The sequence below is a fragment of the Saccostrea echinata genome, unplaced genomic scaffold (assembly GCF_033153115.1).
Source record: "Saccostrea echinata isolate AGI-Se365-2 ecotype Australia unplaced genomic scaffold, CSIRO_AGI_Sech_v1 ptg000016l, whole genome shotgun sequence".
Taxonomy (NCBI): domain Eukaryota; kingdom Metazoa; phylum Mollusca; class Bivalvia; order Ostreida; family Ostreidae; genus Saccostrea; species Saccostrea echinata.
Window position 1 is genome coordinate 19,507,028 of NW_026889765.1, and position 21,094 is coordinate 19,528,121.

Here is a 21,094-nt window from a genome sequence, read left to right on the forward strand (position 1 = left end):
ACCTTGTTGTTAAAATTTGTAAGAATGGTGCTGATTGGTTGTAATATGTAGACAGGTGGCACTGTGTTTGTGTCCTTCTTGTACCACTTATCTAATAATTCTACTTCCGCAGGAACATCGCGCACACATTCGCGCATCATGTCTAGTTCCGCTGCATCAATTATCGTAGGAATAGGTCGGTAACCATACTTCTGGCCGAGAAAGACCTGTTAGATAGATCATAATATACTATGAAATAATTTATTCCAAAGAAGAGAATATGTGAATAATATATTTGCTATCCAATCATTTATTCTTGACCTTTCAATGTCAAGGTCATGGGGTTAAAAATCAAAGTGCATTTGGAAATGCTTGTTACGGGTAATGCACGTGCCAAATATTTTTGCCCTATCGTCGTTCCTTCAAAAGTTAGCAACACTGATAAAATATTTGAAAGTTAGGTCAAACTTGAAGGTCAAGGTCAAGTGTCAATATCATAGCACATTTGGAAACATTTTGACACAAATAATGCACTTGTATACTATAAAAAACCTTTCATATGTCATTCAAAGGTAATCACAAAAGTCAATTTTTTTTGAAAAGTAGGTCAAACATGAAAGTCAAGGTAAAGGGGTCAAAAATCATAGCGTGCTTGGAATCATCTTGTTACAGGTAATGCATATGTCATATGAAAGCCCTATTTTTCAAAGTTAAAATTATTGAAATGTAGGTCAAACTATAAGGATAAAGGGTCAAATATCGTAGTATATTTGGAAAGGTCTCGTCACAGGTAATGCACATGTCAAATAAGAAAGGCCTATCTAAGCGAAGATAAGATTTGAAAAGTAGATCAAACTTCGAGGTTTAGGTCACGGGGTCAAAAATCATAGCATATCTTATCTCAGGTATTATACATCTGTTATATGAAAACCCTATCATTTCTCATTCAAAGGTTATGATCAATTTAAAGTGATTTTAAAATTTTTGAAAAGTAGGTCAAACTTCAAGGTCACGGGGTCAAAAACATAGTATATTTGGAAAGGTCTTGTCACAGATAATGAACATGTGAAATATGAAAACCATTTATCTTCTCATTCAAAAATTATGACCAAGGTTAAAGTTTTTGTGATGGACAGACAGACAGACTGAGAGACATACATACTAACAGACGTATGAGATTTAATGTCCTCTCGCTTTCGCGAAAGCGGGGAACAAAAATTATGAACTATTTATAAGAATCGCGGAAAGAATGATATTGTTTATTTACATCAATGAGAATACTATAATGACAAATATAAAGACATTTTATAATATATGTAGTATAAAAACAGAAACTTTAATCATGCTGTAACCTCGGAGAATATACCATTGACGCATTGACAGGTAAGATGAAAATCGGAAAGACTATAATTGAACTAGTGACCTCCCATTTTCCTCTATCTTATAATCGACAGGTTCTCGAATTGCATTAATTTTTACTTTTATATTTCCATTTCCGTTTCCGGTACATCATTAAATGTAACATGCGATTATCAATACCGTAAAAAAAAATTGTTTCATGACAGAAACTATTGGATACACCAATTACCTAATGGATTTCTATTGTATGGGGCTTAATATTGGCCTTTGTTCAGCCTCAATAAAACCATTTTGGACAACAGGCCGGAGACTTTACGGTATCAATAAACGTGTTAGTATGCAATCGAACTGAACGCAACGGAAGTGTTAGATGGCTGAAAATTCAGTTAAATACATGTGCAACTATGTTATCCCCAATAATTAGGAGATTAAAATTTTTTGAGCAATTTGACATTGATTATTTTAGTAAAAGACTTGGTAGGCGCGGTGCATGTTTCAAAAATTAAAAAGATAGTAATGAATATGATTAAAAACTCAAAGAAAATGGCTCATAAAGGGTTTAAAAGCTACATGTAATAAGCATTTTACATGTATGAATCAGAATATAATCAGAGCCGAGTAGCACAGGAGGTGGAATAAGATTAATATAAGTTACCATACAGTTAACAATCAGTCAAAGGAAAACTAAAAGATACAATGTAAGTTATTGGTTAAAGTGATAAATATTTATTAAATTCAGTCAAAAAATATAACAAAATGAGTGTGAAAACCAATTAAAAATTGTAAACGATATTAATTAAACGAATCATAATCTTTAAATTTCCTAGGACAACATTCCAAATTGTTAAGTGAAAATGATTATATTTCTTGATATTATATGCCTCAGAAAATGTTTTGATTTGTGATTTTATGACCAATTAAATTAGCAAAAAACAAAATTCTCTATTGCTTTGATAGGAGCAGGAAATCGATTTAGATTGTTAAAACACTGGAAATGATTGGTTAATGAAACCATATCCCCGTTTTCTTTTATTCTCTAAAGACACTTCCGGGGTAAGCTTGCATATGTGTTATATAGATTAAAAACGCATTAATTTTTACTTTACAGCAACAGTTGCGTGTTTATTTCAGTTTTTATATCGTGGCCGCTTGTGTGTTTATCAAGGCAGAGAATGGTGTTGAACATTTTTATGACTGTGCAAAAACCAGGTTGTCTGTCACATTCAAAAAAAAAATGGCCTACTTTAAAAAGAATGATTTTTAGAACAGGCAGAGTGGCGCTTAAGCTTTACTAGTACATTTATTCCCAATTTAAAGGGGTATGCATACGGATACACTTTCATTGCTATTTTGTTTACAATTTTTAAATTCTATATTTATTGTTAAAATAAATTCAGTTTTATGATTTGAACTTACATGCAACATTGTTCATATTCAATCCCAGCGATATTTTTTTTTTATAACCTTACATCAAACACCTGTGTTTGTGAACATGGGTATGAGTTCTGTTATTGTTTATGCTTTACCGGGTGTGTTCGATTTGCTAACACTGCACTAGACACAGACAGGCAGTGGATTTTTAAAACATTAATAGTTGCTTCAAAGAAGCACTGGTGTGTTACCAATATATACCATGTAGTTTTGCTTTCGTTCATTTCTATTCTGAATTTTCTTAATTATAGTTTTGATATACAACAAATTTCTCCTTTTTCTTAAATATTCAGGACAAAAGGGCAATGATGTATGTCAATCAAACACGCCCACAATTCATATTTTTCTTAATCTTTAGATTAGGTTTCTAAGTACGGTTTTATAATATATTGTTCTGAAACGCTCTAGCAACATGTAAAATATATGCGTAGACCTTTCATGGATATAAATTTCAAATTTTCACTGAGAATGTTAAACCATTTAAAGTACAACGGAAATATATTTCCACAATTATTTCAGTAACTGATGCAGATCTACAGATCATGTAATGTGGTGTAAAATTTCTATTACATTAATACTATTTTCCATCAGAAAAAAAAAACAAATAAATTAGGATCCCCTAAGCACTATTAAAAAATTCACTCTTAGGAAATACATGTATGTTCAAAGACAAGGAAGTATTGATGAATAGAAATCACTGTTGCTTACTTAATTGGGGAAAACATGAACGTATATCAAGGATCCTGTTCTGGATCCATGCCTAAGGTTGTTTTTTTTCCCAAAGAATCTTCATAAATCCCCAAAATGAAAACTATTACAACTTATTAATTCGTTGCAATAATACTCGTGTACTTCCTCTTCAAGCACGTATAATTAAATCGTCTCTATTGTCTTTTCAGTGCTGTCAGTATGATATTCTACCTTCCTTCCATTTTGGTACATATCAAGTTGAATATAATGGAAAAATATTTTCTGTTTGATTCTCTTTTATAACTTAGTGGAACAAGGTGATGAAATAACCTAAGTAACTAAGTTTACATAGTGCGAGCAGTCACCACAGTACGCTACCGTATGGCACTGATGTATGCTTCAGTACACTATTGTATTACACTGTACTCTCCTGTGTTCTATTGCCACGTGAAATATGTGAACTTGGATCTGCAATGCCCATTGAATTTCCAACAATATTTTTTTCCAAAAATATTTTTTACCCATATAAGTATACCATACAGGAAAATATTATAGTATGCACTCAACAACAGCAATTGTTTTCATTTTAACGTATGTATCGCGAAAGAATGAAGTGGGTAAACAAAAAAAGTTATATTCCAATTACTGAGTATATAGATAATAAATGTTATTATTATCATTTTGTTATTTTATCCCTTGTTTTATTCAGAATGTTTACATTTTCCATAAACAAATTTCAGCAAAATAAAAATCAATTCAGAAAAAAAATGTATTACAAAACGAAGATGCCGATTAAGTTTTCATTCATGATTCAAAAAATTGGCAAATAATGGTTAAAATCAGTTCCTGATCCTTATAAGAAGTTTGTCTCTGTTAATGGTTTTGGGGCCTGATCATGTTAATTGCAACAAAATTATACATTTCGTTTTGTCAAAGTAAGAAAAAAAGGACAAAATTAGGTCATGTATTAAAAAAAAAACAATGGTTTTAAGATCGCCATTTGTAATTTAAACTTTCTTTTCATATTTATTTATAATAATTATATTAATACATATTTACTAGTCGCTTGAGTTTAAAAAAGTTGGAAAAGATTTGATTGTATCTTTTGAAATAGATTTGTAGTTCATTCCCCACTCAATCCAAGTAATAACACTTAGTCTTGAACACCAAGTAGTGATCACATGCATGAGCAAGAAGAGGTAATGTCTTTTTGCTTCTTCGATGTCTAAACTTTGTCAAAGATAAATATTTTTTCTTAAAATTGGTCATAAAAGAAGTGACATGGAGACTGAATAACGGGTACTCTGAATTAAAATAATGTGACCTCGGAGGTTCACTATTACCGTGTTATTATTAGGTCTTTCCACCTTTCTGTGGAAAGACCTATTGATTTTCTTCTGTTTATTATTATTATTATTATTATTTTTCTTCCGCTGATTTTTTGTTTCGAGGTTTATCGAAAAGATTTCTTCTTCATCGTAAAGGTCATAAAAAGTTATGAACAAATTTGACCCAACGCATATAACCTATGACCCCTTTCGTAGTTATTGCCCCTTTTGCAAGAATTGCTTGTTATCGCTACTCCTCCGAAACCGTAAACCCTAGAGTTACGAAACCTTCACCGATGTCTTCGACTACTTGAAAATACTTTTCAATCTTGGCATTGTGAAATGATAGATCGAGCACTTTGAAGAGTTATTGCCCCCTGAAAGTTTTTGTTCTTTACGTATAATGAAAAAAATTTAAACGATTAATCGTAGAGACACGAAACCAACTGCATTGGATTCTTCATCATCTGACCTTCAAAATCTGTTCAAGGTCAAAGGTCAAGGTCACTCTAAATATGAGAAATATAGCTCTTTTAAAATCTCTTTTGTCTTACAACATATATTACATAACATTAAATACATCATATGTCCTTTTAAAACTATTTTCAGATTTCACTTTTCAACCCCTAAGCCTGACGCATTAAAAAGTTCTTGCCCCTTGTGCGAAAAGCCTTGTTATCGCTACTCCTCCAAAACCATTAACCTTCGACAGTGTCTTCGACTACTTTAGAAACTTTGACCTTGAAATTTAGGTCAAGGTCATCCAAAATACGAGAAATACAGAATATAAAGGGGGGGGGGTTAAACCAATATAAATGTATGAAATAAACTATTCCACGCTTTAATTATCTTGTTTTCTTCTTAAAATGTATGTAGATCATTTTATTTATCATAGCTGCATTTAATATAACCCACATGGAAGCTTGTTTCATTCAGGAATCTTCTTACTGAGCCTGCAACAATCTTAGGATCCGCAGTCAGGTCGCTTTGAGTCCAGTCCATGTTTTCCTATATGACGACCTACATACCATTAGCCTCGAGTCCGATTTATTTCATCGGCACTTTTCTAAGTAGTTTAACTAAATCAAAACATTTAACACCTCAAATTAAACCTTCTAATGCACAGTGCACAAAAATAGAATTACGATATGCACAGTAAAACACATGTCATGCATGCATTGTACTTCCATGGTAACTATGTAAACAAATGCCATCAACACGGAAGCAAAAAGAAAAAAGGAGAGAGAGAGAGAGAGAGAAAGGAAGAGAGAAGAGAAAGGAAGAGAGAAGGGGAAAGAGAGAAAAATTGGCCCCTAAATCGCAAAAAAAAAAAAAACAAAAAAAAAAACAAAAAAAAACATCTTTTTTTGGAGATGCGGAAAAACCTTTTGAACTCTACAGAGAAACGAGCCCGACAATAAATGTACAGCAAAATACGAATTTTTGTTTTTTATTTATTTTCTTGCTTTTTTCTTCTTCTTCTTCTTTCTTTCTTTCTTCTGTTCTTTTGAAAGCCAAATGATATGGAAACATGTTTCTCAAAACTATTCAATTCCGATAACTACGTTGTACAACAATTTTTTATTCTGAAATAGGTAGTTTACTGCATACATCTTCATCGGAATTGGTGGCGTAGTGGCTAGCGCGCCTGCCTTTCAAGCTAAGGGTTCCGAGTTCGATCCCTGCTGGAAGAATATTTTTTTTTTCTCCTCAGTTTTCTTCTTTTTTTTACAGCCCAAATTACATAGAAACACTTAGAAAGGTGGAAAGACCTCTAATTGTTCTGTGAACAATTAATCTACTAGTTACTTATGAGGTTTGTTAGTGATTGTCTACAGTAATATTTTATATGTCCCTCAGTCAAAATGTAATAAACATTTACTCTGTATAACAAATTATTCCGATCCTTATATGGATGTATTGCGGGATATGAATTCTCAACTGTCAGCCGGTTGTCACATGTCATGTTTGAACCAATAAAAGTGCGACATTTTGGTCGAAGGGAAAATAAACTGATTTTTCCCTTAGTCAAGCTGTCAATACAGTACTTAAGAGGAAGTCTGGACCAATAGACAGTCTTTATGTATTTTTTATTCTGTCTCAGTGAAGGAGTACTTACGATGAAGTTTGGACCAATGGACAGTCTTTGGCAGTTGTCGATTTCTTGCATGCATAGATGAGTGGTCATGTGATCGTCTGTGGCTTCGTCTCTTACTCCCCATCTCATGTCCACAACCTATCAAAGAAAATTCCTATTTATAAGAAAACAACTTCCAAATTGGAATGACTCCCAGCTTAGTAGATTTAATTTGATAATTGAGGATGACAATCTTTTAAGCAAAGGTTGCAGACTAAAATGAATTTCAAGTAAAACAAGTATACCACTCGAGACAAAATTTTGAAGTGAAAATTATATGAAGCAAATATAGTGATTTATCAGTTGTCTCTTTAAGCAAAATGACATTTCTATTTTTTTTTAAATATGTTTCTTGTGTTTTGCTTTTTATTGTTTGTTTTTAAATGGGTTTGATAAATAGATTTTTTAAGAAACTTGGAGACTTTCTTTAGAGTAGATGTAATTTCTCCAAAAGATAACTAAAACCAATGATAAATTGTTGCTGGAAAATTTTCTGAAATCTATGAAATAGGTAGATCCCTTGATTTCCGAAATCATAACAAGAAAACATCAACATTCGAAGTTTTTCAAAGCATTTGAGCATGATACTCTACAACAAAAACGCATCAGGTGTTCTTTTCTCATTATTAAATCCGACACTGACATATTTTTGAAACGCAAAATGTGTCATAAAACTGCAGCGTCAAAGGAAATTTTCACACAGTGGATTTGGCCGAGGTAAACATTCATTACTGGTAATCGTGTAATCAACCTTTCATTGTTAATCAATAGAGTAGGAGAAGGCATTGCACAGGAAATGGAACGGTCATTTGGGTAACCTATAATGATTTTCTTTATTAATCGCGTATTCGTAATTGACCCGTTAAAAACTACAGCGTCATGATTCACCTGCCGATAATAACAAAATGGTACACTTTCTATGCCGAAAATGGAACTATCATTTCCGGTCGGATTGTCGTAAACTTTCGTTTTCTGTCGAATAAATATTTTATTATTCAGGTCATTTGTTTGAAAGTAAGAGAGGAGAATTGTTTTTGATACTTAATTTGTAATTAAAAACTGAACATGTGCATGATAACGTGATAAAAGATAGCAAAAATACTTGGAATTCTAAAAACAAAACTTAACTGAAGAAAAACAGTTTTCCGTAATTTTGATATTGCATGAGAAATGTACATTCACTGATGCAATTATTCTGCATTTCATTTTAACAGATTCCAAAATAAATTATTTAATATCCTTTTCCAGAAACTATGTTAGAATACATGTCAACGCAAAGGTGACAAAAATGTGTGTTCCTCCTAATAAATATTATAAAATTATTTAATTATACTTTCGCTTTCTAAATACATTTCCATGAAATAAATAACGTATGATGTATCCTATCCTACTAGGTTACAAAATAATTTTGATTGTAATTTAATCTGCATAATCGACCCGAGTTTAAACTCAGACCTACAAAGCTTATTAAGGGATTTTATATTCCTGTACATATGAAAAGTACCTTCAAATTAGTTTTCATGATAAATTCGACAAAATTCCAGCATTAAAATTTCAAAGCAATCATGTTTACATTATAGAGTTCAAAGGTCAGACGGTGTAACTTAGGTACACACTGGTCCTTATACATGTAAGCTATCAGTATCCTCGTAGCAAAATAGGGGGTTTATCTTTCGGGCCAAGCAAAGGAAATTAATTGTTTGATTACACATAGCTGTTCAGGTAGTTTTGTCTAAAATCTATAGATCTTTTTTTTCACTCGTTGAAATTTTCATTGTTGATTTTGTAGTACAAGGCGATTTTTGTTTATTCTAATTTAACTAATCTGTAAAGTAGCAAATACCGTAAAGATTTGTGCACAAATTAATTTAAGAGTAATGTCAAGTTACTTTTTTCTAATTTACAGGGTGGAAGTTAAAATTACAAAAATTACAACATGACAGTAGCTGAAAGTCGATCATATATACAGTGACGGCGGCAGACAATATATACTTAGGGAATACATACATCGTTGTGTTTTATCGGAGTACAATAAAGTAAATAATATATATATATAAATATATATATATATATATATATATATATATATATATATATATATATATATATATATATATATATATATATATATATATATATATATATATATATATATATTACAATACGATTGTATATGTCTTCGTTTTGGAGATACATGTATGTGCGGTAAATATCAGCGACATTGCAGAGAAATTGCATCTACCTCACTCACACTCACCAACTCCATTTGCACCAAAAGCATTTAATTTACATTTCTCCTTCATTTTTTAGTCTGTATTTTTATCTTCTGATTTAGGAATCTTCACCGAGTCAACAGGTACGACCCGTTATCGATTGTCTGTCGCAAGGCACCGCAGGTTTTATGTGACTCCTGATAAAATTCTACAGTTTTTATGTGACTTCTGATAAAACTCCTGATAAAAAATGAATTTACGGTATTTGCATATTTTTTATGGTTTACTGTTGGTTGCTAAATGATGCTTTACGCCAAAAACTCTTTACGAAATCCAGTAATTTTTTTTTTTTGGTCCGAAGTGGAACTAATTTCCAGAGTAAATTTATTTATGGGAAATAAATCCCTCCTTTCCAGCTCGTTTTTTTTTTGTGATGCAAACATACAATTAAAAACACCAATATCTGAATGTATTTAAAACTTTTTTCTTAAACTGAGAATTGGTACATCAGGGAAAAGGAGGCTGGGGGAATTAAAAAAATCGGAGGAAGTTTGGTATAGTTAACTTATACCTCCTTTATAATTGGGTAATAGATGTTAAAAAATAAGATATGACTGACCTAGTATACATGTACGTTAACTAACCTCTGTAGAAGTGTGTGTGTGTGGGCGGGGGGGGGGGGGGGGGGGCGGGGGGAGGGGGTAAGGATAAACTTTAAGGACAATCTCTCCCCGGAGGATAAAGAATACTAAAAATGTAAGAGAACGTTAACGGTAGTGGGGGAGGGGGGTCATAAGTCTGGCTATGGAGAAAGAAACACGGAAACATACATAGTTTTCAGCAAGTTTATATTTATTTATTTATTTATTTATTTATCTATAATCACTATATACATATTGACACTTTAGATTTAAGCTTAACTACACTGTATATCTGCACGCTTTCCTTTTCAGTTGTGGGAAAATTTATAAGTTAATTAAGAGAAAGTTCTATGGGCCTTTAACGCCTCTTTAAAGTAAAAGTTTCAAAAATTGCAAAAAAAATAAATAAATAAATAAATAAAAAATAAATTAAATTAAAAAATTATACCATACCTTTAAAATTATTTCTTTTATAGATTTGAAACGTGTGAAACATTGAAACTTTCAAAACATCTACTTTCAGCTAAATGAGTATTCATTACAATTCCATGCATGCCTGTCTTACAATACAAGCTAATTAAAAAACAGTTTTACAAAATTCCTGCTAAAACGTAATTAGATTTTAAATAAATAATGACAAACTGGAGAAAATTGTTCATAATTATTCAACCATAATTAATTAAAATTTTTCCATGAAGAATATTCTCAAACCCAAGATCATCTTTAATTTTAGCATTCCAATTATTTTTTTTTCTACCAAGCATCCATAATCTCGGACAGCCTATACTTCTGTATCAGATCTTTTTGATTAATAATTCATACAAAGAACAAACACTTTGCAAAAAGGGAAGATAAATCTTCGGTCTTGGGTGTGTCTCGAAACATTGAGAAAGATTAATTGTTTCAAAAACCTAAGGAACAAAAGAGGAAGAATTCCTTGATAATTTAGGACATGTCCGAAGAACAAAGCCCGATGTACCTTACTGGAAATTGATAAAAGGGGTTCTCTAGATCTTCTACGAAAAAAGGAAATTGTAAGATTTATAAATTGGTCTTGTTAAGATCAAAGAGGGTTGTTTAGGATAAGAAAGTGATAGATGAGTAAATGATGTGTTGATAAATTTATTTCCGGAAGCCCTTGATCAAGATTTTTCAATGTTTTCTCAATAGGTAAGGTAACCGTTATCTTTCATCCCTATGATTCTAAAATACTAGCTTTAAGTATTCGTGCTTTTGAATTTAATTATGAAATCGTTATAGATATATTTTGTGAAAGGCATTTTCTTCATACTAAATTCTATCAAATCTAAAATATGCTGGAATACGTATTTTTTCTAGGGAAACAACGTATAAATATGTCGCGGATTCAATTCTTTCACCCTTTTTTCTCACAATTATAAAACAATCTCTCAAATTTTCGGCTTAAAACAAGTAAGTTAAATGGTAAAGCTACTTAATTTTTTAATCACTTTTTGAGGCATAAAAAAACTAAACTACATTATACAATATTTCATATCTGTCAAAACACAAGTATATCTGAATTTGATATCCCCCCCCCCCCCCAGTCCAGACTTTTTAAATCCTTGATCTTTCTTGACAAATAGAATGTTTTCACTTTGAACCAGGAATCGTTTGAAAAGACAGCTGCATACAAATAATAACTTTCTACCTAATACACTAATTCTCTGTGATTCTGATTCGTATATTCCAATAAAATCGTTATGACGATGGTCAACTGACATGGTGACCCCGGTTTTTATTTACCTATTTACTTATATCGAGATTGTGAGAGAGGGAAAGAAATGTTTATTTTGTATTTAAAGGTACAGGGTGTGTTTCTTTGTGTTAGTGACAATCTGTGTACATTCTACCCTCGTCAGATCCGAAGCTACGAGGGTTTAGCGGTGTTAAGAACAAATCTGAGGACATGAGAATCTTATGTGTGGACAATCTTTAAAGGATTGGATGTATTACAAAGTAATTTATTAACAGTGTCAAAAAGTGTGTTGCTAATATATACAATACTCATCTTTGGAATTAAGTATATTTGAGAAAGTTGAGAATTACTAACGAAGAATTCAAATAAAAATGTATCTGGCTATTTTTCTACAATGAAAACGAAATCATGAGTATGAAATTTACATTATATTTAGATATAAACTTAATTTCTATAATTAAATAATAAAGTTCTGTGTCCCTTCCCCTCCCCCACACCTTCCCTTCCTTCCCACTATCCCCTTCTTTATACCCCTCTACCCCCCCCCCCTTTTCAAAGCTATATGAACTTGAGAGAAAAAATGATATTCGAAATATTATGAATATTTTTTAAAATGCCTGACTTTTGATACGGGATGTTCATCCTATCAAATTCAAACGATTTCAGGATAATAAGAAAGTGCAAAATATAGAACGAATAATTGTCTTTAACCTCTTCACATTTTTCATAAGAAAGTTTTAAATTTATGCGGGTAAAAATTGAAAAAAAGAAAAAAGAAATAGTGGATAACAAGTAGCTATGATCAATTATCCAGAATCGAAAGTAAAGCCTCTTTTTTATTTGATTGCTTTGTTGGTGATAAAGTGAGGATTTTAAATGCTAGACTTCAGCATATTTGATTTTTATTGCTGACTTGTTTAAATTCTAAGAAAATCGATGGTCTGTGCATCTCGCATCGATTTTTTGATTTCGTTAAATTAATGATTGACATGCACTTTTTTCCCACCAAACATATACTACTCATTTTTTTTTTTTTCAAATTTATTCATGACTCCACGAGGAGAAATTAATCTAACTAATTGTATCAAATACAGAAACCTGCATGGGAAGCGGGAGGAGTTCACAATGAATTAAATTTTGATAAAAAAACTTGTTCAGAATCCCCCCCCCCTTTTGCATAATGATACTATACGAGAGAAAACAAACCCAATTTACGCCCCTCCCCCCCCCCCCTCTCAAAAATAACGTCTGATAACTTTTTTTTTTTTTTTTTTTGATTATCAAGAATTTCTGTTAAACCTTCCCCGATCCTAAACTAAAATTGCTTCCTACGGGGGCCTGCAGTTACCATTATCCATTTCAATTCCTATATTCCTTCAACAAAGGTTTGAACAATTTTGCCTCGTTTTGAATTCCCTCAAAAAGAAAAAAAGAATCATTCCAATTCCAGCATTTAGGATATGACAAAAAATCGCTTAAATGGAGCAAGGACCATGATTTACTTTATAGATATATATCATTAATTTTGACCAATGTCATTTATTCCTAATTAAATACATGTAATAATACACAATAAACCATAAAGGAATTTCAGTATGAATTTGCGAGTGCATTGGCACCAGTATCAGCTGGCACACACAATGTATTGCCTACACATGCAAACGTGATTCAATATTTAATTTACATCTGACAAACAGTCAGTTTGCGTTGAGAATAGACTTTATTTGTGACCCGACTGAAAAACAAACATACAAATTCTGAACAGCTCTAAATTAAAATTTGATTAACTTTTTTCCTGAAATAGGCAATATTCCTAAGGGAGAGCGTAGGTTAGGGTTAGCAATGTTCAATTACAATGCTTGAAAAATGTTTACTTTCATATTGTTTATTAACAGAAAAAATTTACACATTTGGGCAGAAATTGATCAAGGTGATTGTGTGAAATTCCAGATATTTTATTTAATTCATACATTTCTCTTCTGTATATTTGGTATTCTAATTTTCTATTCAATAAAGATTGGTTATAAAGCTTTACTATGTCTTGTAATTTAAATTGCATTACCGATGTTCAAACTGACCAATACCGCCACACAATACATTATTACTTTGTTGGCAACAATGTCAAAATTATCAAGACGCTATGAATGTTTCCTTCTTGATGAAGGGGGAAAAGCTGACAAAAACTCTATTTGCTAACAAAAAAAATGAGCAAATTGTGTACCTATGCGATATGTACAAAGGAGGTAAATAAAATTCATTTTCATTACAAAAATATTTTAAAAGCTAAGAAATCAATTACAAAATTTTCCAAAAGAAAATTTTCATGGAAAACAGAGAGAGAGAGAGAGAGAAGAGAGAGAGAGAATCGCTTTGACAAAGTACAAGTATTTTCTGAAGATAGCTCTGGCCAATAATTAAAAGTAAACATAGTTCCTGATAAGACACATTTGTCCAGGATTCCCTAATTAAGATTACACTAGCGGTCTATCAACCGTCGACAGTCGATTAAATATTTGAAAACATCGATCTGCGAGGTGTTTCAAAAGGGAGAGGTGGCAATTGTCAATATGCCGCCTCGATGGAACTTGAGCCCGATTTTATTTGTGCTTTGCGGGCGAGAAGTGTTCCGAGTAAATAGAAACTTAGACTTGATCTTCGAGCTGATTTTGCAAGGTTTAGACGTTCGTCGTCAAAAATTAACTCAAAATTTATTACGACTTGTAAGTCAGCATTATTGTAACAGTAATTTTACTGTAAATCGTCTAATATTAGTAAGAATTTTATATTCGTGTGCGTTTTCACATTATTTTCAAAAATAACGCTTGCTTCCAAATAAGTTAACGAGTTAAGATGTGTAATGAACGCCATTTTAAACCAGAGTTAGATCAGGTTGGAACCCCAGCATACATTCAAACTGCTGCCTAAATCTGTCCGAATTGGATGAACTCAGTCTCAGTACGAGTATTATAAGGGCGCAGTATATGTATGGACAAAAATGCATTTTAAGTACCTATCAGTCAAAGATAAAACGGACTTCGTTTTAGAATCAAAATTATCTAGAAAATATCAACCTTGTCATCAGTGCATCATTGTGTGCTTGAAAACACTGCACAAGTTAAATGTTTATTAAAAATAATGCATATGCAGTTGCTTATACATAGATTGCCAAAATTTCTTTTAAACATGCGTTTTACCATTTAAAATAGCAAAAGCATCTTAATTTTTATCAATAAGAAGCAAATAAAGCCCTAGAACAAATGTATAGAGGCCATTAGAGGGGAGTATAAAATACAAAATTTACCTTAAAGTTCAAAAGTTTTCGAATGAATTGAGTTTCAAATATAAGTACCTACAAAATTAATGTCAGTTCAATATTTAAAAATTTAGATCTTTGAAAATTTGATATAAAAGATGTAAATGGGTTCGTTATTTTTAACTTCTAGGGGACACAAAATCAGTTCGCTACATGTATAACCGTAAATTCGTTATATCCAAGTTCGTTATATCCGTGAGATTTTACAAAGAATTGTTAAGGATTTCGCAGGGGATTGCAAAACACTTCGCTATATCCGTAAATTCGCCATATCTGTGTCCGTATTAAACAAGTTTTACTGTATATGATAATTCTCACTATCCGTCGCTACAGAACTTTTATTTCCACCGTTTTTATAATGCTAGCTTCTAAAATCCCTGCAAACTCCAAGGCTCGACCTCCATCACGATCATTCCTGACGACGAATGAAAACGTTTTTAATTTAAGAGTTATGGACAAATTTACTAAAACTTCTTTTTTTTCAAAGACATTTCATAATACTTACAATGACTTGCGGATCTAACACCCAGTAGTTACACATAATCAGTACTCACAAAACCCTACCATATTCATCTGTACATGTACATTTATAAAAGGCAAGAAAATTCTAGTTTATATAGACAGTCTAAATAATGATATTCTTTATCCATCTGATCTTCTAGAAGCATCTGTAACATCTATTATAATAACAATACTTTTTTTTCGAATTCTAGTTTATTCCCAACATGATATAATTATTTTCTTTATATAATCAGAAATAATTCTAGATGGTTCTAGATATACTCATTCACATTGCCAATGATTGTTTTGTGCGTCCCCTCATAAATATACATGCAGATGCAGTTGAAGGGTTTAGTATATAATACTCTGTCAGAAATAACAGAAATAAGCATATGATATTCAGTAAATCTAAATTGCTTTGAATAGAATATTATCGTTTATTTTATTTTTACTGCGAGAATTCTTTTTTAAATCAATAAATTAACAAATGACCGGTGGAATCGCATTGTGTTGGTATTTATGAATTTGTGTAATTCTCCTCTGGACTTGAGGACGAAGGAAGTGAATATGGACTGTTAACTTTATTAGACAATTCGATCAGCTAAAACTCGCATCAACCAAAAGCCTGTAATGACTGATATTTAAATACATTACAGTTATTGATTTTTGAATGATGTATATTTTATATTCATACTTATTTAAATACGAAAAATACTATACGTATCCTATATACATCAACGCTGAAAATGCTACCGGAACAAACATCAATGCTAAAAATGCTACCGGAACAAGCGTCAATGCTGAAAATGCTACCGGAACAAGCATCAATGCTAAAAATGCTACCGGAACAAACATCAATGCTAAAAATGCTACCGGAACAAACATCAATGCTAAAAATGCTACCGGAACAAGCGTCAATGCTGAAAATGCTACCGGAACAAACATCAATGCTAAAAATGCTACCGGAACAAGCGTCAGTGCTGAAAATGCTACCGGAACAAGCATCAATGCTGGTCTGTTGAAGTCTTCGATTTCACATTAGCCTGAACATGAACAGAAAGGAATATACTCCACCGATAGAAGTCTATTATAGAATCAAAACGTTACAGCCTGAAAGACTAAGCACTTAGTTCTGGATGAAACATCTGAGAGTAATTTTATAAAAAGGAAGATCAATATAAAACGTTTTCAAAAATACAATTACAGAGTTTTTAGTTTCATTTGAACATCAGAAATGCATTTTTAAAAAGATTGTTGAAATGTGTGGTGAAATTAATATTAGAATGAAACATGAATCATCAATCTTTAATAAAAAAATGTTTGATGTCTGTGTATATATTTTTAAAAATTCAAATGTATTGATCAGTACTGTGGCTATTTCTGTTTTTGTATTATAGATAGACCGTGTGTGATTTTTCAGTTCATGGATGTTTGTTCCTAAGTTTGAAACATTATTGGTTTTCGTACAAATATAAATTATCTGCATATGAACTTCATTTTATTATTGGAAATTTTAATTTTTGAAAGAGACAACGAATTTCATCAAAATTCTTTTGGAAATAAATGGATTGCATATTCTCTATACATGTATAAACTTATGCAACCTTTACATTTTTTCAACAGCATCTGTAGGCATTTGATGCATTAAATCTTTTAAAGAATTATAAAAGCAATTGTTTTAAAAATCTTAATTAGTACTATACATGTAAGTAATCTTAAATTATCGATATCCCAAAGGGTCTTTAATTTTAAAGCATAGATCGATGATGGAGGCCAGATGCGTAGCTAACATGACATACATGCAATATGTGTCGAGACATTCGTTTTGCATCTGATCTCAAGTCGCAAAATCAAATTCAACGCATCTGTGTTTTTCCAACAGCCCTGGGAAATCATTTTTATTATAAAAACCACCTTCAATACCGTCTTGGGCCATATCGTCTTTAAAATAGTGGATTGAACTCTGTTTTATAGCTTGTTTAACCCAAGTGGAGAGTACTTTTACACTTTAATACTGCGTGATTATTTCCTCTATAGGACGCAGTTACTTAATACACCATTTTTTTATTTACTCAAAGAGTGCGATTTACTTATACAAAAGGCATGAAATGTCAAATTTACAAAATGTCGTAAACCTAATTATTCTCAATAACTTTAATCTATTCATCTAGATATATTATTTAAAAAAGAGGTGAAATATTCTGTCGAAGTTAAATGGCTTTTTAATCACATTTGAATTTTATATAACACTGCGTTTCCCGGGCTATTTTTTTTTTCTTTCGACGCTTAGTTCAGCATTCTAATGCACTTAAAGCAAACATTGACGACTTTTAAAATACATGTTTTTACAAAGTCATTTTTTTTTTCTAAATTAATCAAGTGCAGTGTGTTTACAACAGGCACCCAAAACCAACGCAAATATTGTCAGGTAATCATTCTTTCTGACCTCTTTGCACTTTTAATTGTTCATAAACACTCTTTTATATATATATAAAAAGTTCAACGTATTCTATTATTATTAAAAAGTCATTTCCCCCTTTACATAAGTGAGCACTGTGTAACTACAAACATTCAATATCATTTGTACAAAATATCAGCGAAAAGCATGTACTATTGACCTTTCCGCACTTACTTGAAATTCCAGGCCGTAATTCTCTCTCAAGTATTCTTTGATTTTGGGGTATACATTTTCCATGAGGGAATTTCTCTCTATGGTGGTATCTAAAAAGATCAAAGGATTATTAGTTTTAATGACATCACAATTATGATTCCTAATATCAAGGATAAGTATTTCTATGTATACATTTTTGTTTATTTGGAAAACGTCTATTTAGCATCTACACAAAAGATTAAATATTTTTTCAACCCATCACTTTCAATAAATAAATAAAAGCCACTTAAATGTTTCATTCCTTAAACTTGAGTGGAGTGAAGTTTAAAATACTCAAAACATTTGTAATGGATCTACTCAATATCAAGGTGTCTTTTCACAACATTTAGAGTATAATTTATTATCTCGACAGCTTCTGGATGTCCGATAAAACACGCAGATAAAAAAAAAATGTTAAAATAACATTTATTTTTTTATAAAATCTGGCAAGAGTGCTCCTTATATAAAAGTAATGCATAAAGCTAATTAGCACTAGCATACTCATAAATTATATAAATGTTGCACAATGGATAGATATCGTTCCTGCTAGAGTTCCAAAGAAAAGACCCGATCCCTGCGGGTTTGGATCCCAATTTGGGACGGGGTCCCATATCGCAGTAATTGCTGGCATGAAAATCCTAACTGCTCAGTGGACATAAGTGGATAGTACAGGTCTAGATTTCCAGCTTTCCACCGGCAACTGGCGGCGTACCAACATGAGTCAAAATTTTCCAATGGATGTAAAGCAAACAATCAACCAACTACTAGTAACCAACCAACCAACTACTAGTAACCAACCAACCAACTACTAGTAATCAACCAACCAACTATTAGTAACCAACAAACTAACTACTAGTAACCAACCAACTACTAGTAACCAAGCAACTAGCTATGAGTAACCAACCAATCAACAACTAGTAACCGACCAACCAACTATTAGTATCAACCAACCAACTACTAGTAACCAACTAACCAACTACTAGTAACCAACCAATCAACTACTAGTAACCGACCAACCAACTACTAGTTACCAACTAACCAACTACTAGTAACCAACCAACCAACTACTAGTAACCAACATTTATTAAAGTACCCTGTATTTGTGGATATACTTTGAAGTACACTTTACCTGTAGAAGTATTTGTTATACAATGTAGGGTCGTTACATATCTTCTAAAGATACAAAACCTAGTTGCAAAATAACATAGGAATAAAAAATCAAAGTTTTTTGTTTCTTTGTTTTATTCTTTTTTTAAGACAGGTAGCTAATAATTTGATACTTTGTTCAAAGATAAAAAAAAGTCAAGGCCGCATTTCCATTAAATAAATATATGTATTTTCTTTTCCTCTGTCAATAGGAGGAGGGGGTTACTATAGTGCTTATTTTTGTGATCTTTGAAGCAAACTCTATATTGACCAAAATATACTCCATTTATTTATGAAACAACATTTTATATATATATATATCATATGAAGTTGTATGTGGGGCACATCGTTAAATTTTTAGAGACAAAAAAAATCTATCAAATTAGTCGAAAAGGTATATATGAAGACAGAAATAACCAATCTCTAATAGCAGAGAATTTGTCAAGTTGATAGCTACCCCACATGAGAATACAATAATGGTTCCATAGCATGATCACCGCAAACATATTTCTACCTTCGATCGTGCTCATAACAATGTATTATTTCGTGTTTTATTAATTATTTACTTCAAAATTTCATTTAAAACCCAACATGAAGAGTTTACATGTTGTTGTTAAGAACATAATAAACAAATCTAAAGAATAGAAATTATATTGATTTTGTCATACAACAAAGTTCAATTATACATGTATAATATAGGGCCCTCTAAATTACTGTTTGCAGAGCTACAAGTAGTCCACAGTAGTATCACAGAGAACAGTAATATATGTACAGGCAACCAACCGCCATCTGCAATTTAAGTTTCTTAGTATTTTGATCAATTGATTGATTGACTGGTTAATTGATTCATTGATCACTGATTGATTGATTGTTTGATTGATTGATTGATTCATTCATTCATTAATGATTAATTATATACTGAATTCTTTGTGAGAGAAGATGACAGAAAAATAATTTTCCTCTGTGAGCTTGACCATTACTGTACATTAAAAAATGATTATAAAAAGACAAGCAAAAATCTAGCTTTAAGAAATTTAAAGAATAAATTATTAGATGTACCCCTGAAGTCTGTATTTAAATGCTTCCTTCGCATCAAATTTAACGAAACACTTCAAATGACAGACTACAGAGAAGTATTTGAATAATATTAACAGCAGATAAGAGACATTGAAATGTACGTTACTTTGTGTGTGGAGTATAGCTAGGCATTTCATAACTCCAAAAAAAGTTTCTGTTTAGAAAGACTTAAAAAAAATATTTTGCTATTCTTTGAATGCTTAAACGAGATGTATCTTCAGTATTTGATAAGACAAGAAAATGAATTTCCTAATTGATTATACAGCAAAATATTTGACAACTGGGACTCCTCTGATAAAGACCAAGAAAATGTTTTCATTGAACAATAAGTGTCTAATTTTTATTCGTTTTACTTCAAATTCTGACAACTTTGTCTTATTAAAACAATAAAACACATAGTGGATCTGCGTTTCAGTCAATACAAAGATCTTTCTTATTATGTAGAGTTGACCTAACGTTATTTTCTTCTAAATATATTCTTATTTTGATTTATTTTTAACTGGCAAAGACAGTGTTTTCATTCGAAAATAGAAATTTTTTTTGTTAAGAACACTTTGCAACAAACACGAAATTGGATGCATGGAACGGTACATATTTTTTCGATTCATTTTGCTTGGAAATGTTGCAAATATCAAATCCTTAAAATATTAAGAAATCGTAAATTTTCAAATTCTCACTTTTTTGCCATCACCCTTAAATCTGTACATTTGAATCATTTCATAGGACACTACTGAGGAATCTAATCTTGAATAAAAATTTATTTTTGTTTGATTACCCATATTCATTTTATTCATATTAACATAAACCTAATTCTATTTCACGGATTTTGAACAAAAAGTTTGTTTCAAGCAGGTGTGGTCTTAAATGTGTAACAGGAAAGGAGAAAATGTATGACTGGACCGGGAATAGAAC

At 31.5% G+C, this 21,094-nt stretch overlaps 1 protein-coding gene across 1 annotated transcript in view; it reads right to left on the reverse strand.

The window, feature by feature from the left end:
* The window catches only part of LOC133188539 (NACHT and WD repeat domain-containing protein 2-like), a 32,868-nt gene that overhangs the window by 9,252 nt on the left and 2,522 nt on the right, over positions 1–21,094 (reverse strand). The window contains exons 2-4 of the mRNA XM_061324011.1: positions 17,942–18,030; positions 6,907–7,023; positions 3–206 (exon numbers count right to left, since the gene is read on the reverse strand). Of these exons, the coding sequence (XP_061179995.1) occupies positions 3–206; positions 6,907–7,023; positions 17,942–18,030 (410 nt within the window). The remainder of the gene's footprint in view (positions 1–2; positions 207–6,906; positions 7,024–17,941; positions 18,031–21,094) is intronic.